The following is a 14990-nucleotide window of genomic DNA, read 5'->3' as shown; positions in this document are numbered from 1 at the left end:
TAGTTTGCATAAAATAGCCAAACAAAAGATGAATTCAGAAGTCCAAATTTTGGCATGAGGTAAAACCATGTGCATTTATTTCATCTGCATTTTAGAATCAGTAAGCATAAAATTAAATATGTTGACTGTAATGAATTCAGTCATACAAGTGCAAGTCTTCAGCTAGAACGTATTTTATGGCAGTTTATTTAAAAAATGTACCAGTAAATCATAAAAGAGGGATCATGTCCATTTAACGTTTATTGAAGTATACAGGAGGTTTTCTTTAGAATCAAATATGAGCATGAATATATGGCCAAACGTAAAATCTATCAAATTCAGTGAAAATTTTCTGACTTTAAATAGTAGCTGTAAGAATGACCAATATATATTCTTTGTTACAACCGCCCTCACTCTACAAGTAAAAAAAAATAATAAACATTCAGTAAACATTCTTTCCTAAGGTAGTTTCCCTTATATATCAGTGATTTATCCATTTCTTGTATACATAACTTTTTAAACATACCAATCAGTGGTTCTCACAATTGAAAAATAAAAGCACAAAAAAGTTTACACTCTTGTACAGGTAAATAAAAGATCATCTTGAATTAAACTGTATATCCTTAAGGGCATAGTATAGTTTCAATTTCATTACCTATTACATAATTAGCTTCTTACATACAAATATTGACATATTTGGCTTGTGCTTCAAAGCCTTTGTGTCTAGAAAGTCCATGTCAATGCAACTCATAACTTGAAATCAGTGGGCATATCTTTACTGCTGCTGGGTTTAACCTGTTCGTGCAACACAGTCTCTTCTGAACTTGCGGCACCGCACTTTTCTGGGGAGTCCTCAGTGTCTGGATCCAATCCTTCAGGGCAGGGAAGTTTTAGAAGTTCTTCCCGCAACTGAGCTGTATGACGCTGAATATGCAAAAAGAAGTCAGCATGGGAGAGACCATAGTCAAAATGTTACTCTTCATAACGTTGGAGAACATAAGGCAAAAAAGGGATTAGGTAGAGAAGTTTTAACTGTACTGTGTCGGTGACTGTATAAGCTTTCCACTGTATGTAAGGACTGGTACTTTCAGTGACAGTGTCACAGTGACAGAGTGATGGGCAGGTGCTGCTAGGGACAAGTGACTGGCAGTAAACAGAAAAGCAGCAAACGAGTGCATCAACAGAAATGCCACGCTACTTGTCTTGCAGTTGAGTCATATCTGTGTTCTGTGATCACAGCAGAAACTGGCCGGGAGTAGGTGGGTCATACAGCCAAAACAAATTTATACAGAGTTCATGGTCTGGATGAGATCTGTCAGAGAGACAGGCATCCAGGGATTTGTTACACTGATCACGGTGACTAACGGGAACTTCATTTTGATGACCAGTCCCACTGAAAGAATGCAAGTCTAGCAATAGGAAAAAGAAGGCTGTAATTTTTTTTTTCCCCTCCTCAGGGGAAAAAAAAAAAAGGTAACAATAATATAGGTCTGTTGTCTGTGTGGACACAAACTACACAAATGATAGCCGTTGGCTAGGAAAGAAGAAAATGCTATAATGGTTATAACTGTTTATAAAAGTTTAACACAGGGTAAAACTAATTGTAATGTGCCACAGTTTACTAACTGTGCTTGTCTATTCAAAAAAGCTTGTTTTCTGGCAAGGAATTGGTTGCAATACAGCTTTATCATAAACCTCCACCCACCCTTAGAGAGAACAAAATAAACTCTCTATATCTTACCTAAGTATTTACAGAAAAACAGGCAGGACAGGCGCAAAAGGAAAATCTAACTTGTAGAAAAAATACTGGGGAAGTGGAGCGCACGTACACTTTATCTCTTGACAGCTGGGAAGCTGAGGTTTGTTTATATGTTTTAAAGTTGCTGGGGTTTTCTATTGTTATTATAAAACTCAGCTGCTGAGCAATTTCATTGCCGTTTGTCATCTTTGGATGAAAGAACATAAAATGGTGAAAGCAAGTCTCACCTTCAGAGCTGCTGCATGATGGGACATGGTCCTGCCTACCCGTTTGTCACTGCTGTACTGCTGTATGTCTGCTATCCACTCCTCACACTGAGCCATGATCTCCACTCTTTTCAAGTAGAAATGTTTGTGGATGACCTGCAAAAAAACATTCCAAATGAAGGAACAGAGTGTTCAGTGTTTTCTAAGAACCATATACTTTAACAACACAAAATTTGCAAGACCCCTAAGTCTAACTGGATGTAAGGGGCGGGGGGGGAAATCAGTATGAGGATAATTCAGCATTGCACCAGGTTGCAGATAAGTTGTGGAATTTCTGTCCTTGGAGGTTTCCAAGGCCAAACTGGAAAAAGCCCTGAGGAACCTGGTTGGAATTCAGCTGGTCCTGTTTGGAAGAGGAGGAGGTTGGCCTGGACATCCCTTCCAGTCTGTATGAATCCAGGACTTCTGTGCAGCCTGTCTTTTCAGCGTTCACTTGTGTTACCTGGGTGAGGGTTAAACGAGTGCCAGAAATAGTCGCACCAGGGGAACGAAAAAGTGATAGCAGAATGTTAGACACCTTCCTCAGTTCAAAGATGATCTTACTATGCAGGCAGTACATACAGATGTTTATGTTTGCATAGGGGCAGGGTTACACAGATACAATATTAAGGCTTTGAGTGCTGGTTTCACAGTCCTGTTTTATTAAAGAAGGATGGGTAGAAGTATACGCACCATGTCTTCCCCTGTCACTAACCACTTGCTGCCTGAACAGAAAGCAGATAAGCAGAAACCTTGTCAGCAGTACGAGCACAGGAACGTAGCAGGCTTCTGCCTAAAGAAGAAGGATCGTACCAGCTGCTATGCAGAGGTACAACCACAGTTACCTGCCCTGGGCAGAGGCAGCACCTCTGGGGACAACCAGAATTCCCAGGGAATAATAGTTGAGCTGCCCTCAGTATGGGTGGGAACCAGTATTTGATTGCATCATAGTTTCGGTATTTCTGTACGGATTGGGGTTTAAAAAACCCGCAACCAATCAACCCTCAGACAAAGTTGTGAAACTCTACTTATTGTTGGCTTTGTCTTAAACAGTTTAAAACTCTGCCTGGTGAAAGAAACAATAAAATCAAAGAAATTTTATTGAGCACAGAGAGTTCTTGGCAATATTGCAACATAATTGACAAAATCATCTTTCCCTCTAGAGGTTAGAGAATATAGCTATCTGTCTAAAGAAAAACCGCATATTGAAAGCATAATTGACTTCAATTCTGGATGCGTTCCTTATATCCATAATGGTGCTTGGAAGAACTCCCAAAGACTGGCAGTTTAGATCTCCTGAGCCTACCTGTCATTTAAGACAGTGAAGGGAAGACAAAAAGATTTTAGGAGCTGAAGGATGTACGTTCTTTTTCAGAGCTAAGTTTTCAGGATGCCTTTGCAGTTGTTACTGAATGATCATCATTGTTAAGGTTCCTAACACAATCCTACAAAAACCTGAGAGGTCTTAACAAGCTTGTCTCTTAGAGAAGTGCTCAGATAATCTATGCTAGAGACGCATTTTCATTTGGATGGGGCTGCAGATGGAATCTAGCGTTCTTCCAAAATTCAACTATTGCATCAGAGAAAGACGTAATGCTTTCCAGTGCAGAATTTCCATTTTTTGATAGGCAAAGATACAGGCCACTTTACATAATGACAGGGAATAGGTATTCAGAGAAGCAGAAAGGGTGTTCCCATGTTGGTAAGGCACTGGGTAGGACCCTGAGCTTAAACTGGTATGATTGTGTTTTTAAGACAAAAGCAAGCTATCTCAGCCTCAAACTTCTCCTCACAGAAGCAGGCTATTGTGGCTTCAAACTTCTTTTCAGAATCTTGTGGATTTCATTATACTGTCTAAGGACCTCAACACAGGGAAAAATAGAAAATCATATCTTGGGAAATGAGGAAAACTGCACTTACCTAAACCAGAACAAAACAATTTGGATGCAAAGCTTTTAAGTGTTGGCCAGTTCTCTTCCGTGCAGCAAAACTCGTCTGTTCACAGGTAACAGAAGGGAGTTTCAAGTACTCAAGGAACCTCTGCAAACTGCTGTCTACCTCCTAATGCTACTTCTCATTTCCGTGTGTGTGTGTGTGGCTTAGCTTAACTCAGTCCCAGCTACACACCATATTTAGAAAGCTAGCAGTTGTATTGTTTTCAACATCTGCCTTTTAGTAACAATGTGCTATGCCTAAGTCATCTCAGGGAATGATTTGTTTTCCCTTGAAACACCACCACTTCGACACACCTTATCACTTCACCTTCCTGAAGAGGAGCAGGATGTCAGCTACAAGCTGCCTTTTTCATACAAGTAGTAAAAAAGCTAAGCTAGGCTGCAGAGCAAGCACAGTATTGCTGAGATTCTTTTGAAAAGTGCAGTAACAGCAAACTGGGATTCATTTACCAAATACTGTAATATTGTGTATCCTTCATTTCTGTATATGTGAAAAGAACGATGGAGCATTATTGTCAGGGAGCCCACCCACCACCTTCTGATATCTTCAATTAATGTAAACTTACTGTAATTTGAGAACATTTTTTGCAAAAGTGAAATTGCTACATTGAGCTAGGAAAAAAGGACCTATTAGCAGAGGTTATTTGATTATGTGTCACAATATTAGCTTCACCGTGGTCTTCAACGTACTAAAACATTTAGGAGGTAATTTAGAACAACCACCGTGGTTCTTAATTAATTCAAGACACCAGAGTACACAGCACACCCTTTTCCACCTGCACGTGGATAAAATATTTAAACTTCTGTCATGCAGGTGAAATGTATATGGTTTCTTATTCCACAAGACGCAGTAATTTTAATGGAAAAAGGTTTTTGCATTCCAAAGGTGTTTTTTACGGACAGCAAGGAAGGGATGGGAGATGGCACCCTTAGCAATGTGCATAATCCTAAAACGATGCTTTCTCAGCATTTTTGTATGCAGACAACTGAAGGCATAGGTGATGCTACAAGATGGTTCCACACCTCAGGTTAGAAGTGGCAACAGTTTTAGTAGTTCAGAGTAAAATGTGTTTTTCTTGAAGTATTTGCTGGCAGTACTGTGAGATGACTCATCTTTGACCAACCATTTTGCATTAATATTCATACAGATACTCTTACTTAGCATATCTCCAACTCTTTTTTTCCTTGAATCCTTTGCCATAGATGTTTGTGAGTCCCTGAGATGTGATCGACCTGCTTTGAGAAAGGAGTTGGACTAGAGACACTGAGGCAAGTCCCTAACAACGGAATTATGCTATGGTGCTACGGGTGAGTTAGTCTATTTGCAGGAATGTAAACAAATTCGATTTCTTTCAAGTAAGTTTGCTAAGATAGTGTGAGTGTGTGAAGGTTAGTATTACTTTTATCAGCATCAAAACAGTTGATTTCAAGGGCACAGATTTCTAGTTTAGCACAGATGCTTTGTGGATCCTTCCATAAAGAACGTTCAGGCTGGCATTTGTTTTAAAGCATTTTTGCAATTTGCATTGTTTTGGTGTATCCAAAGTGCTTCCTAACACTTGTTTCAAATTCCTGTTTCTTGGAAAAATCCTTCCTGTTAGCTGCGCTGACTAACCGAGTGCCCATTTGTAGGGCAGATCAGCAGTTTGCACATGGAATGTAAAAGGTACCACCTGGCATGAAGAATGAGCCAAACCCTGTGAACTATGTTTTACCAAACTGCGCACCAAGCCTCCCTACAGGTCAGCCCCAATTTGTGTACATTCCCCTTTCCCAGAAAAGAATTCATGAAGTCAGGTCCATCCTTATTCGTTTCAGTCTCTACAGTCAGTCATCCCAGGGAATTAAGAGGAGACTAAAAGGGACATCTGCACAATGTTTCCAAATATTTGCATCATTCTTAAGGCTCAAACAAGCCAAATAAATAAACAAGGTATTTACTGCATTTCACAAAACTTACCTCCTTAAAACATGGCGATGGATTTCGGATTTGTTCAAGCATTGCCCACTTGACTGTTGCCTGTCGTATATTTCCATCATATTCTCTGGAGCTCTGAGTACCACTCGGGGTACCTCTTGATCGTTCATAACCCGGTTCATTAAAATATGGTTCTGCTACCAATATTAGGGATTGGACAGACACTAACACCTGTTAAGAGAAGAAACTAAATATTAAAATTGTGCCACCCACTTGTTTTTACAAATATACATAGTTTTCCTTCCCTTATATGCAAAGTACTGTCATTTGTAATACAAGCTACTTGCAAGTATGGAATGTTCATGCTTTCAAACCGAAACCGCTACTACACACACATAAAATCGTAAGTCCTATAACTGTGTCCTATGACAAATGTAATTTAAAAAATAACAAAAATATAAATAAAATGTTCAAAGGAAGAGATACGTGACTGCACCCTTATATGAAAGAAAGTGTATTTATTTGTCAAGATCTCAGTCAACAATTCTTGAGCTTTTCCTGTGGCCGAGCTTACTAATTCTTCTAATTCTGAACTAGATGGAAAGGGAAAAAGGGAGGGGAAATGCAAACCACTGAAGTTAATCTTGGTATACACGCTCTCCCATTTTTTCTTTCAAATGCATTCAATTGGTTTAGGTACTAAAGGGTTTTCAGCCCTTTAGTTTCAGATTTTACATGTAACACTGTGTCACATGGCATTAAAACAAACCCCAAAATATTCCTCATGTAAAACAAAGAATTAAATAGATATATATGGGGTGCTTAGGAATCCAAACGTAGGTGTATTGTGTATTCATGATTTGATGGCTTGCTAATTTTTCCAGTATTACAATGCTCGTCCCTGTCAACTTGTTGTACTTAATCAAAATTATGTTACATGCAAAACCGTTGTTATATAGGTAGAAAGACATAATTGGTTTTTTTGTTTGTTTGTTTGGGGTTTGGTTTTTTTTTAGTTTCAAATACAGGATATGTTTTTCTTACGTATTTAGGACCAAGACCAGGAAGAATATTAGGATTACAATTCTGTGACAGAAACCTAGTTCTGGAACTGTAAAGAATTTCAAGAAGGTGATTTGAACACTTACACTTCCTCAAATACTGTAAAACTGGTGATATGTTACGTGCTAAAGAATGGCATTTCCAGCACCTGGCATACTTAGGTGCAAGACACCCACTGCAGTAGATTAAAAATGTCAGGACAGCTGTTTCTGGAACTGACTCTCCTCCTAAATTGTATCTCAGCCTAGATACAATTTAAAGCCGGGCACCATCCCCTGATTTAGCAGCCCAGTTTGTGAACTTGGATATGGAAGACAACAGCCCTCCTTTTTCTTGGACCGTGTGGAACATACAGCTCACATCAGACAGATACTGTGTCGGTGACAATTTGGTTCTTTCACAGGGCAGTGCCTCAACCACCCGGTAGTTGTGCTCTGTGCTGAAGTGTGGCGTTCTCCCAGTTTCCCTTGTAGCCATGCCAGCACAAAAGCACTCCAGCCTGCCGTACTCTCTGCGATGTGCACTCACGCCATAGACACAATGCCAAATCAGTAACTCGTATCAAAGCAACAGCCCAAGAATTGGTGGAGTGACCCAGGTTAATCTCGGTCCCACCACCACCTCACAGAAACATGCCCACCCTTATGCCTTTTGGTGCCCTGACACTTTGTAGTTGTGTAGTCGCTGTGCTTTAGCATCTAGCCATCTAGGGTGGATAACTCTTCATCCTGATGCGTAGGGCTTGCGGCTGTGCAGTGGGAAATGTGAACTAGCATCCCCCGTTGGGCTGAGAAGGAAAATTAAACAAGTTTTTCTGTTTCCCAAGCAGGTGCTCCAGCTAGCTGCTGTTAAATGCTATCATGTGCGCCATCACGTTGCCTCTCACACCTGCCATGCATCCAGCTGGAAGCAGCTATGGCTATTTTGTGTTATGCTTAAAAATTAAAATATGGATAAATGCATTAAAACACACAGAATGTGTTGCAAATCAGGTCCCAGCAAGAAAATAGCCACTTATGACACCAAAAAGGCAGAATATTAATGCAAATGTGCTAAGCCAAGGTAAGGTACCTCAGGTCCAACCCTTCAGGCACCTAAGGTGTTCTGGTGATCTGTGGCCTTTATGTGTGTCTGGAAGTAGCTGGGGTTTGCTTTTTATAATTCTATATTTTTTAGAGACACACACACACATATATTTAAATAGCTATGGCTCAGAAATTTCTACGCAGCATTATACTTTCTTGGCCTTAATAACCAGTTGTTACTTTGAATTATAATTGTAATGAATGAGAAACTCTAAACCAATCTTCCAGTTTCATTTGGGTTATAAAAGTTAATTTCTGAAGTATTTTGGGTGGTCTGAACAATAGTTTAATCTTTGAGCCAGAAAAAACATGTAGGGCTTAATTCTTTCCAAGCAATTTATTTAGTCCTACAGCTGGTTTTCATTTAAAAGGTACAAAGTGTTTTTCTCCCAGTATAAGGGGGGGGGACTTTTTCTAACAGCTTTCTTACTATTTTCAAAATGAAACCCTAAAAAACCCCTTTGAAATTTCAAACTTCAATGCTGCATGAGATTTCTAACAATCAAATCTAATGTTTTCATGTAAGATAAAGGACGATAGTGAAAATAAGACTTCATAATACTTGCATCTTTCTACACTGATTTTCTAGTTATAGTCCAAAATTTCAGTTCATCTCTTGATAAGAGGTGGTATCTTGGGGAAGTGACACCGTGTAAGGAGCCACAACTTAGATCTCCAAATTGCAACTGACCCGTGAAGGGAAAGGGAACATTAATATCTCCAAGGATGGAAATTCCACAATCTCTCTTGGACACCTGTCCTAGTGTTTGATCACTCGCACAGTGAAAAAGGTTTCCCCTTTTTTTTTTAAATGAAATATTTGAAATTATCCAAGCAAAGTCCAGGCAGTAGGTGCACACATGAACAGCCACTCTTCAAGACAAGACCAATAGAAATATTGGTTGGAAAGACCTTGTCTGCTCTGCAGTGTTTCTTTTCAAGTGTTCCATGGACATTTTCTGGACTTTGGTCTTACTTATGCTTAAGAAAATTCCGGTTTAAAAGTATTAGAATCCTTATGACTGACAGACAACTTACTACTCCTAAATGACATCTACTGAAGAGAGAGAAGAAATGCTCACCTGCAAAAAACTTGATGTTTGGGGATTCCATTTCTCTTCTGGCCTCCCATGCCACGTGTTAAGGATGCTTAAACACACCTGAAAAGGTGACGTTATTAATACCACAAACAAATATTATGATAAAATTGTTCTGCTTGGGCAGAACAGCATGTTAACATCACATTTAATTTTTTTTTTTTGACAAACTTTTGTATAACTGCATTCTAAAAGGCAAATTTGTTTCCTGTGAAACTAATTTGAAATGAAAGCAGATAAAAATAATGTCGATAAGCAAGAACAGCACGTTAATAAATGAGTAAGGCAAAGCAGATTACTTTTCTTCAAGGAAAACCTAGGGATTCTGGTGGCTCCAAAAAGAAATGAATCATCAACGCTATCTGATTCTTTCCTTCCCTCTTTAAATACTGTTCTAACACTTACTGTTTTGGTTTTTAAAGACAGTTGTTCTGCTTAAGCACGTGAAAGGTGGTTTCTGTCACACAAACTATCAAGGAATGGAAAATATTCCTTAACTTTTATGAATGAGCTAGACTTTAGGAGAGTCTATGGAGTTCCTGAACCTTATCACAAAATGGAACAATCAAAGATAGGGAATACAGAGACACAATAAACAGAAGACATTTAGAGGTGAGCATTTGCCAAGACACAACGCTAGGCAAATTAAAAAGGAGATGAAGTCTCTGGTATGAATTACGTTCTCTGTCCATATTAAGAGAAAACCCCATGTCTAGTACTGGAATGGAGCATTATAGCTTGTGAAAACAGGGAGCATGGGGAACCCATGAGTGACAGCGGAATAAGGGAAAATCATCAGTCTATGGATTAAATGTTAACACACAAAAAACCAAAAAAGCTGAAGGAGTGCCATCGTGCTACAGCCAAAGCTATTTTGTGGGTTTGTGCTTCAGTGGAGGCATCCATATAGCCATCTATAGCTCTGTAGAGAATTTAATGTGTGATGATTTCAAACAGAAGTTGCATCTCCCTGATATGCACTTGACTTCTTGTTACCTTTTGGGAGCCTTCAGAATGAGCCACAGCATACCAAGGAGATGGGGAGAGGGAATGGGGAAAACTTGTTCGTTTTAACTTTTAATATTATTTCCAAAAGCTTTACTATTTTTTGAGAAAACTGTCTTTAAGTCCAAATTTTAGAGTTATATTTTCTTTTATAAAGGATATCGAGGTTAAAGAAAGCCTGTATCTTCCCTCAAGAAAAAGCACTTTTGCATGGAAAAAAAGACAAGGCGCTTGGCAAACACATTCAGTTGCAGCTGATACGAAGCATACTTTGTCCATGGAAGGGATCCTGGGTGTTTCAGCTAGCCAAAATAGATTTCTGCCTGGTTAATTTAGCAAAGAAGATGGAAAAGAACATTTTTCTGGGTCAAAATTACTTGCTTTTTGGTCCAATCCAGCTCATAGAGGCTTTAAAAAAATCTCCAAGACTATTCAGCAAGGAGATCATTCCCATTTGAAACTGTTAAATCACTCTTCATTTCAGTTTGAAGACCAGTTTTAACCAAACAGGTTCCTGCAGTACGTTAGGAGCGGCTGATCATTTGATTGCAAAAGGAAAAAAAAATGTCATCTGTTTCACTTCCTTGTTAAATCTATCCACAAGAACAAAGCTGACCTACCTTGCCATCATTGTAGAGGTTTGGATTAAATCTCACACTATGGCCTCCAGTTGTTTCCAGATTCACAAGTGGAGGGGAATTAGGATAGTCTTGGGGAAAATATACATCAAATTCAAAGCAACCATTTGCATAAGGGGTGTCTGCAGGACCAGTAATGAGAACCTACCGTTGAAAAAAAAAAAAAAAAAGAGATGACAGTCTTTTGAAAACTCCTTATATTTGTCACACAGTTATATGAAGCATTTTATTTCCACATGCTACTTATCAGAAAATGCCGTTAGACATCGGAATCACGTGCAGGCTCTGTCTGTTCATTTTGATACTCTGGATAAACGAAGCCCTCTGCTAACGTTCATTTCTCCAGATTACAAATGGAAAGCAAAACAGAAGGAGCTAAACCTCTCCCCCATATTGGATGCTATCAATGGAAATTTTCTTCAAACTTCAGGTCCAGAGATACTCAGTGTACTTCTCCATACCTACTGCTTTTAATTGGCCTACATGGTCGTATGCAAAGATACGCTTTGACTGTCCTGGAGTAACAAAATTAAACTTTTCCCTTCCAAATAGCTGCAGAAGAATGAACCTTGTCCTGCAAGGTCTCCTTGGCTAACAGAGCACTCCTGGGGTAGAGGGACTCTCCCTGCCTCCTGCCAAGTTACTGAGAAGTCAAGATCAGACTCTAAAATACTACTACTTACATTAAAGTTTGGACAGCAATTAAAGCACACACAAAATACTTCTGACTTTTCTTAAGATTTGGCACCTTCTTAAACATTTACATGCCAAGCTGAAAGAGGGGAAAAATAAAAATAACTTTGCTTCTTTACCTTCATAATGTCAAGCCGCTCCTCATCACAACGTACAAAAACGCTGGATGAAGATGAGAGAGGCAGTGAGGTTGAAAGAGTCACAGCTTCTTGAGCAAGACGTCGGGCTCTGGCAGCACTGTTGGCGTCACTTGCATTTTTTACCTGAGACATGTAGTGGTAATTTACTTTAAAAACCAATTTTCCGTCATCATCTTCAGAAACCATTTCAAATGTGTCTAGAAGAGAAGAAAATTTTAATGCGTCAGGAAAACAGAGAAGTTAATAATGGATTAGTCTTGGATAAAGATTCTGAGTATTAAAATCAAGAGAGTTTAATTTGCATTATACTAATGCAAAAAATACATATTTTATCAGTTAACAGTGATCACAGAAAACAAAGCATTAACAGTCCTGGGGCAAATTAATTTCTGCAGCAAGTTTACAAGCTTTCATATGCAACTTGTCAGATGTACACCATTTCTGATGTGGAAAGCGTCCAGCCACACCAGACCGGAAATATGATGAAATTTATGAATACAGAATAATGCTAATAAAGGAATCAGTGCGAAGCAGAGTGCCAACAGTATTTACTTGTAATGGCCGCAGTGTTATTAAAGAATCATAACAAATTACAGTGAAGCTGGTTTTCTTTAATCACTTATTATACAAAATCTGCAGCCCGGCTGCCAGGGTGAAAAGCTACCGTTACAAACTTTCCTACCTCCTATTCTTGGCATACACTCCACAAACATTTGTGACGAAAATCCCTTACAAATAACACCACCAGAGAGATGTGATTGCAAATGCTCTCACTGCAACTCAAAAAATACTCATTGAACATGCTTTTGCAATAATTTTATAGCTCTTTTTGGATGAGATACTATTTATTCTTTATTATTTTTTTTTGGAACACATTCCCTTTGTGGCCAAAATAAGCTCTGACTCCCATCAGGTTTTCCAAATGCAACATATTGCACTCCATGAAAGGACACAATGAAGTTTACTACAGTTTCATTTTAAAAAAACCACATTTTGTTCTGAATTATATTCTATTTAAAAATAAAAGCTATATTAACAAACTTATATATACAGTCATATGTGAGCTTTAAAAAAAAATCTACTAACATTTCAATATAATTTGAAGACTGAAAGACTCACAAATCATTACTGGAATGAAAACATGAACTCCATCATTGAATTCATCTGGTCCCTTGAATTAATCTAGCGTATGCTTAAAACATTTCTTACTAGGTCAAAGAGTGCATTAGTTGGGAACCTGAAAATACAGACTTACACAATTTTCCATATGTGAAAAATATCAGTGGTCACATATGCAAAGAAGTTGGTAACTTTCTAAAATAATAAGGGGTTCAGCGCAACAGATTGCATATTTCTTTGGTATCTGCTTTCAAGACACAATTATTCACATTTCTCAACCTACCAAACTGGAGTTTCTTCATGACAGCCACGTACTTTTCTTCAAGAGACCGTAAAACAGACAAAGGCTTGGGCTTCACAGCAGCCTTTTTGGAGTATTCAGCCATCTTCTTTTCTGTTACATAAAACGTGATGATTACTTGTAGTTAACCATGTAATTCTGAGACGAATACAGCAAGCACCTGGGGATTACTTATCTTGAAATGACATTTTACAGTGACATTGTTTGCAGAAAGTCTGAAAACTGGCGATCACTCACAACATACAAACTGGTTTTTCTCTTACTATATATTTCATTATCTGAACAGCTCAAATAAAGATCATTACCTCAGCTCAGAAAGAATTCATGACTACTGCTGCTATAAATATTCTTTTATTGTTTCTTCTAATTTAAAATAGGAAGTATGACATAGGCATGTGTGGATGGACATTCACACATGTATTCTTGAATGCATTCTCCAAAATCAGGAGCTGATTATACACGCCTTTTTAAAATCCACACCCCTGGTTAAGATACTTAATCTTAGATTTCTTTACTAGTCAACCAGAAGGTCCTTTGAATGTCTGCAGGTTCAATCCATGATTTAGATTTTTGTTCTACGTTCATCTAGTTAAGAGTTAATGTAATTCATAAGATTTAGTTTTAACAGCAAAGGCTTTACTATTAAAGGTCATGTATGTTGTCTTCTACCAAGAAAATAAAAGAAGGTAGTACATAATTGTGCTGAAAGTCATGAGAGGTACTCTTAACTTACTTGGATTACTCTGTTTCCTGACTGAAACCGTTCAGACTACCACAAGGTGCCTTTGAAAATGTAGTCTGTGGTTGGGGGGCAGGAGGGAAGTCTTTTTTTTTCTTGCTTTTAAGCTAATTTATGTTACCTGTTAATAAACATATTACAAATAAACGCTATACAGCATTTAGAAAAGTGTTTCTATTTTACCTTGGTTTGCTTGGCGCAAACTGGTGGTAGCAGCATAAACTATCTCCGCAGTCTTCTGGATGTCTGGTACCAAAAGCGTCAGTCCCTCTGGTTCTTGGTCAGAAGTATCTGGTTTTACTCCTGCTTTAGCTTTGTCCTTTTTTGACCTGTTTGGGGTTTGGAGTTTTTTTGGCAAAGTAGTAGGATATAGCATGAGGAAATATTTTTCAACCAATCAGACAGTACTCAGCGTATTTGTCAACAGGGAAAAAATACCAAAGATTAAAGATCAAGATTAAAACAAGTCTTCTGAAATGGAATGTCTCTACGTATTTCCAGGTTAATCACTGAACACAGCAATCGTGTCAACCTTGAACATACAGACTGGATTTGACATCTGATGTAAAGAGTAAAGATATGAAGACAAAGCCTGTGATACTAGCATACTAGTTTCTGCTTCGACCATTTACTATTTTTGATTGTTACACTGCATGCTGACCTTATGTTTGCATGTTTTCAAAAATATTAGAAAAGCTTACAAAATCAGTGTAAGAAAGATGATGTAATGAATGTGCACTTCATCCACCCATGTAGATGCTGGTGCAACATCCAGTCCTAAACAGGTAATACAGAACTCCTTCCTATTCCACAATACACTAGTGATTCTTTAAAATACTCTAATGGTAAAACACTAGGAAACCTCTAGTAAAAATTCACAGTGCGTCTACGAACTACCACCTAGGCACACAAGAGAGTGGGTCAAAAATGAAGTTTGTCTCTCTCTGCAGTTCTCTTCTGGGCTATAAAAGTTAAGACCTTTTATTTCAATAAAAAGTTTAATGTAACATAATTTTTAAAGTCTTACAAATATAGAAGGCGCCTATATTATATTTGATGTTTATAATCAATGTATTGCAAATTAACATCTCAATTTAAACACTTCAAATTTTTATAATGAAATAATTTGAAAATACAGTATATACTAACACCATTGTTTGATAGAAGCCATTTGCCTACTAATTTAAGATTTATTTAAATATTTTGAGTGTGATAACCCAAGCTTTACTAGCATATATATTCGGCTGTTGAAATG

General features: G+C 38.1%; 1 protein-coding gene across 6 annotated transcripts in view; it reads right to left on the bottom strand.

Annotated features, from left to right (window-relative positions):
• Positions 1-47: 47 nt before the first annotated feature.
• BIRC6 (baculoviral IAP repeat containing 6) overlaps positions 48-14990 on the bottom strand; it is a 188518-nt gene continuing 173575 nt past the window's right edge. For all 6 annotated transcript variants that reach the window (XM_054820680.1, XM_054820685.1, XM_054820682.1 and 3 more), the window contains 8 exons: positions 13919-14064; positions 12979-13089; positions 11556-11773; positions 10726-10887; positions 9086-9163; positions 5899-6087; positions 1966-2100; positions 48-903 (listed from right to left, as the gene is read on the bottom strand). In XM_054820680.1, the coding sequence (XP_054676655.1) occupies positions 727-903; positions 1966-2100; positions 5899-6087; positions 9086-9163; positions 10726-10887; positions 11556-11773; positions 12979-13089; positions 13919-14064 (1216 nt within the window). In that variant the 3' untranslated portion in view covers positions 48-726. The remainder of the gene's footprint in view (positions 904-1965; positions 2101-5898; positions 6088-9085; positions 9164-10725; positions 10888-11555; positions 11774-12978; positions 13090-13918; positions 14065-14990) is intronic.

The sequence above is a fragment of the Grus americana genome, chromosome 3 (genome assembly GCF_028858705.1).
Source record: "Grus americana isolate bGruAme1 chromosome 3, bGruAme1.mat, whole genome shotgun sequence".
Classification (NCBI taxonomy): domain Eukaryota; kingdom Metazoa; phylum Chordata; class Aves; order Gruiformes; family Gruidae; genus Grus; species Grus americana.
The sequence above is the reverse complement of the archived record's forward strand: the minus strand, read 5'-3'. Positions and strand labels throughout refer to the sequence as shown.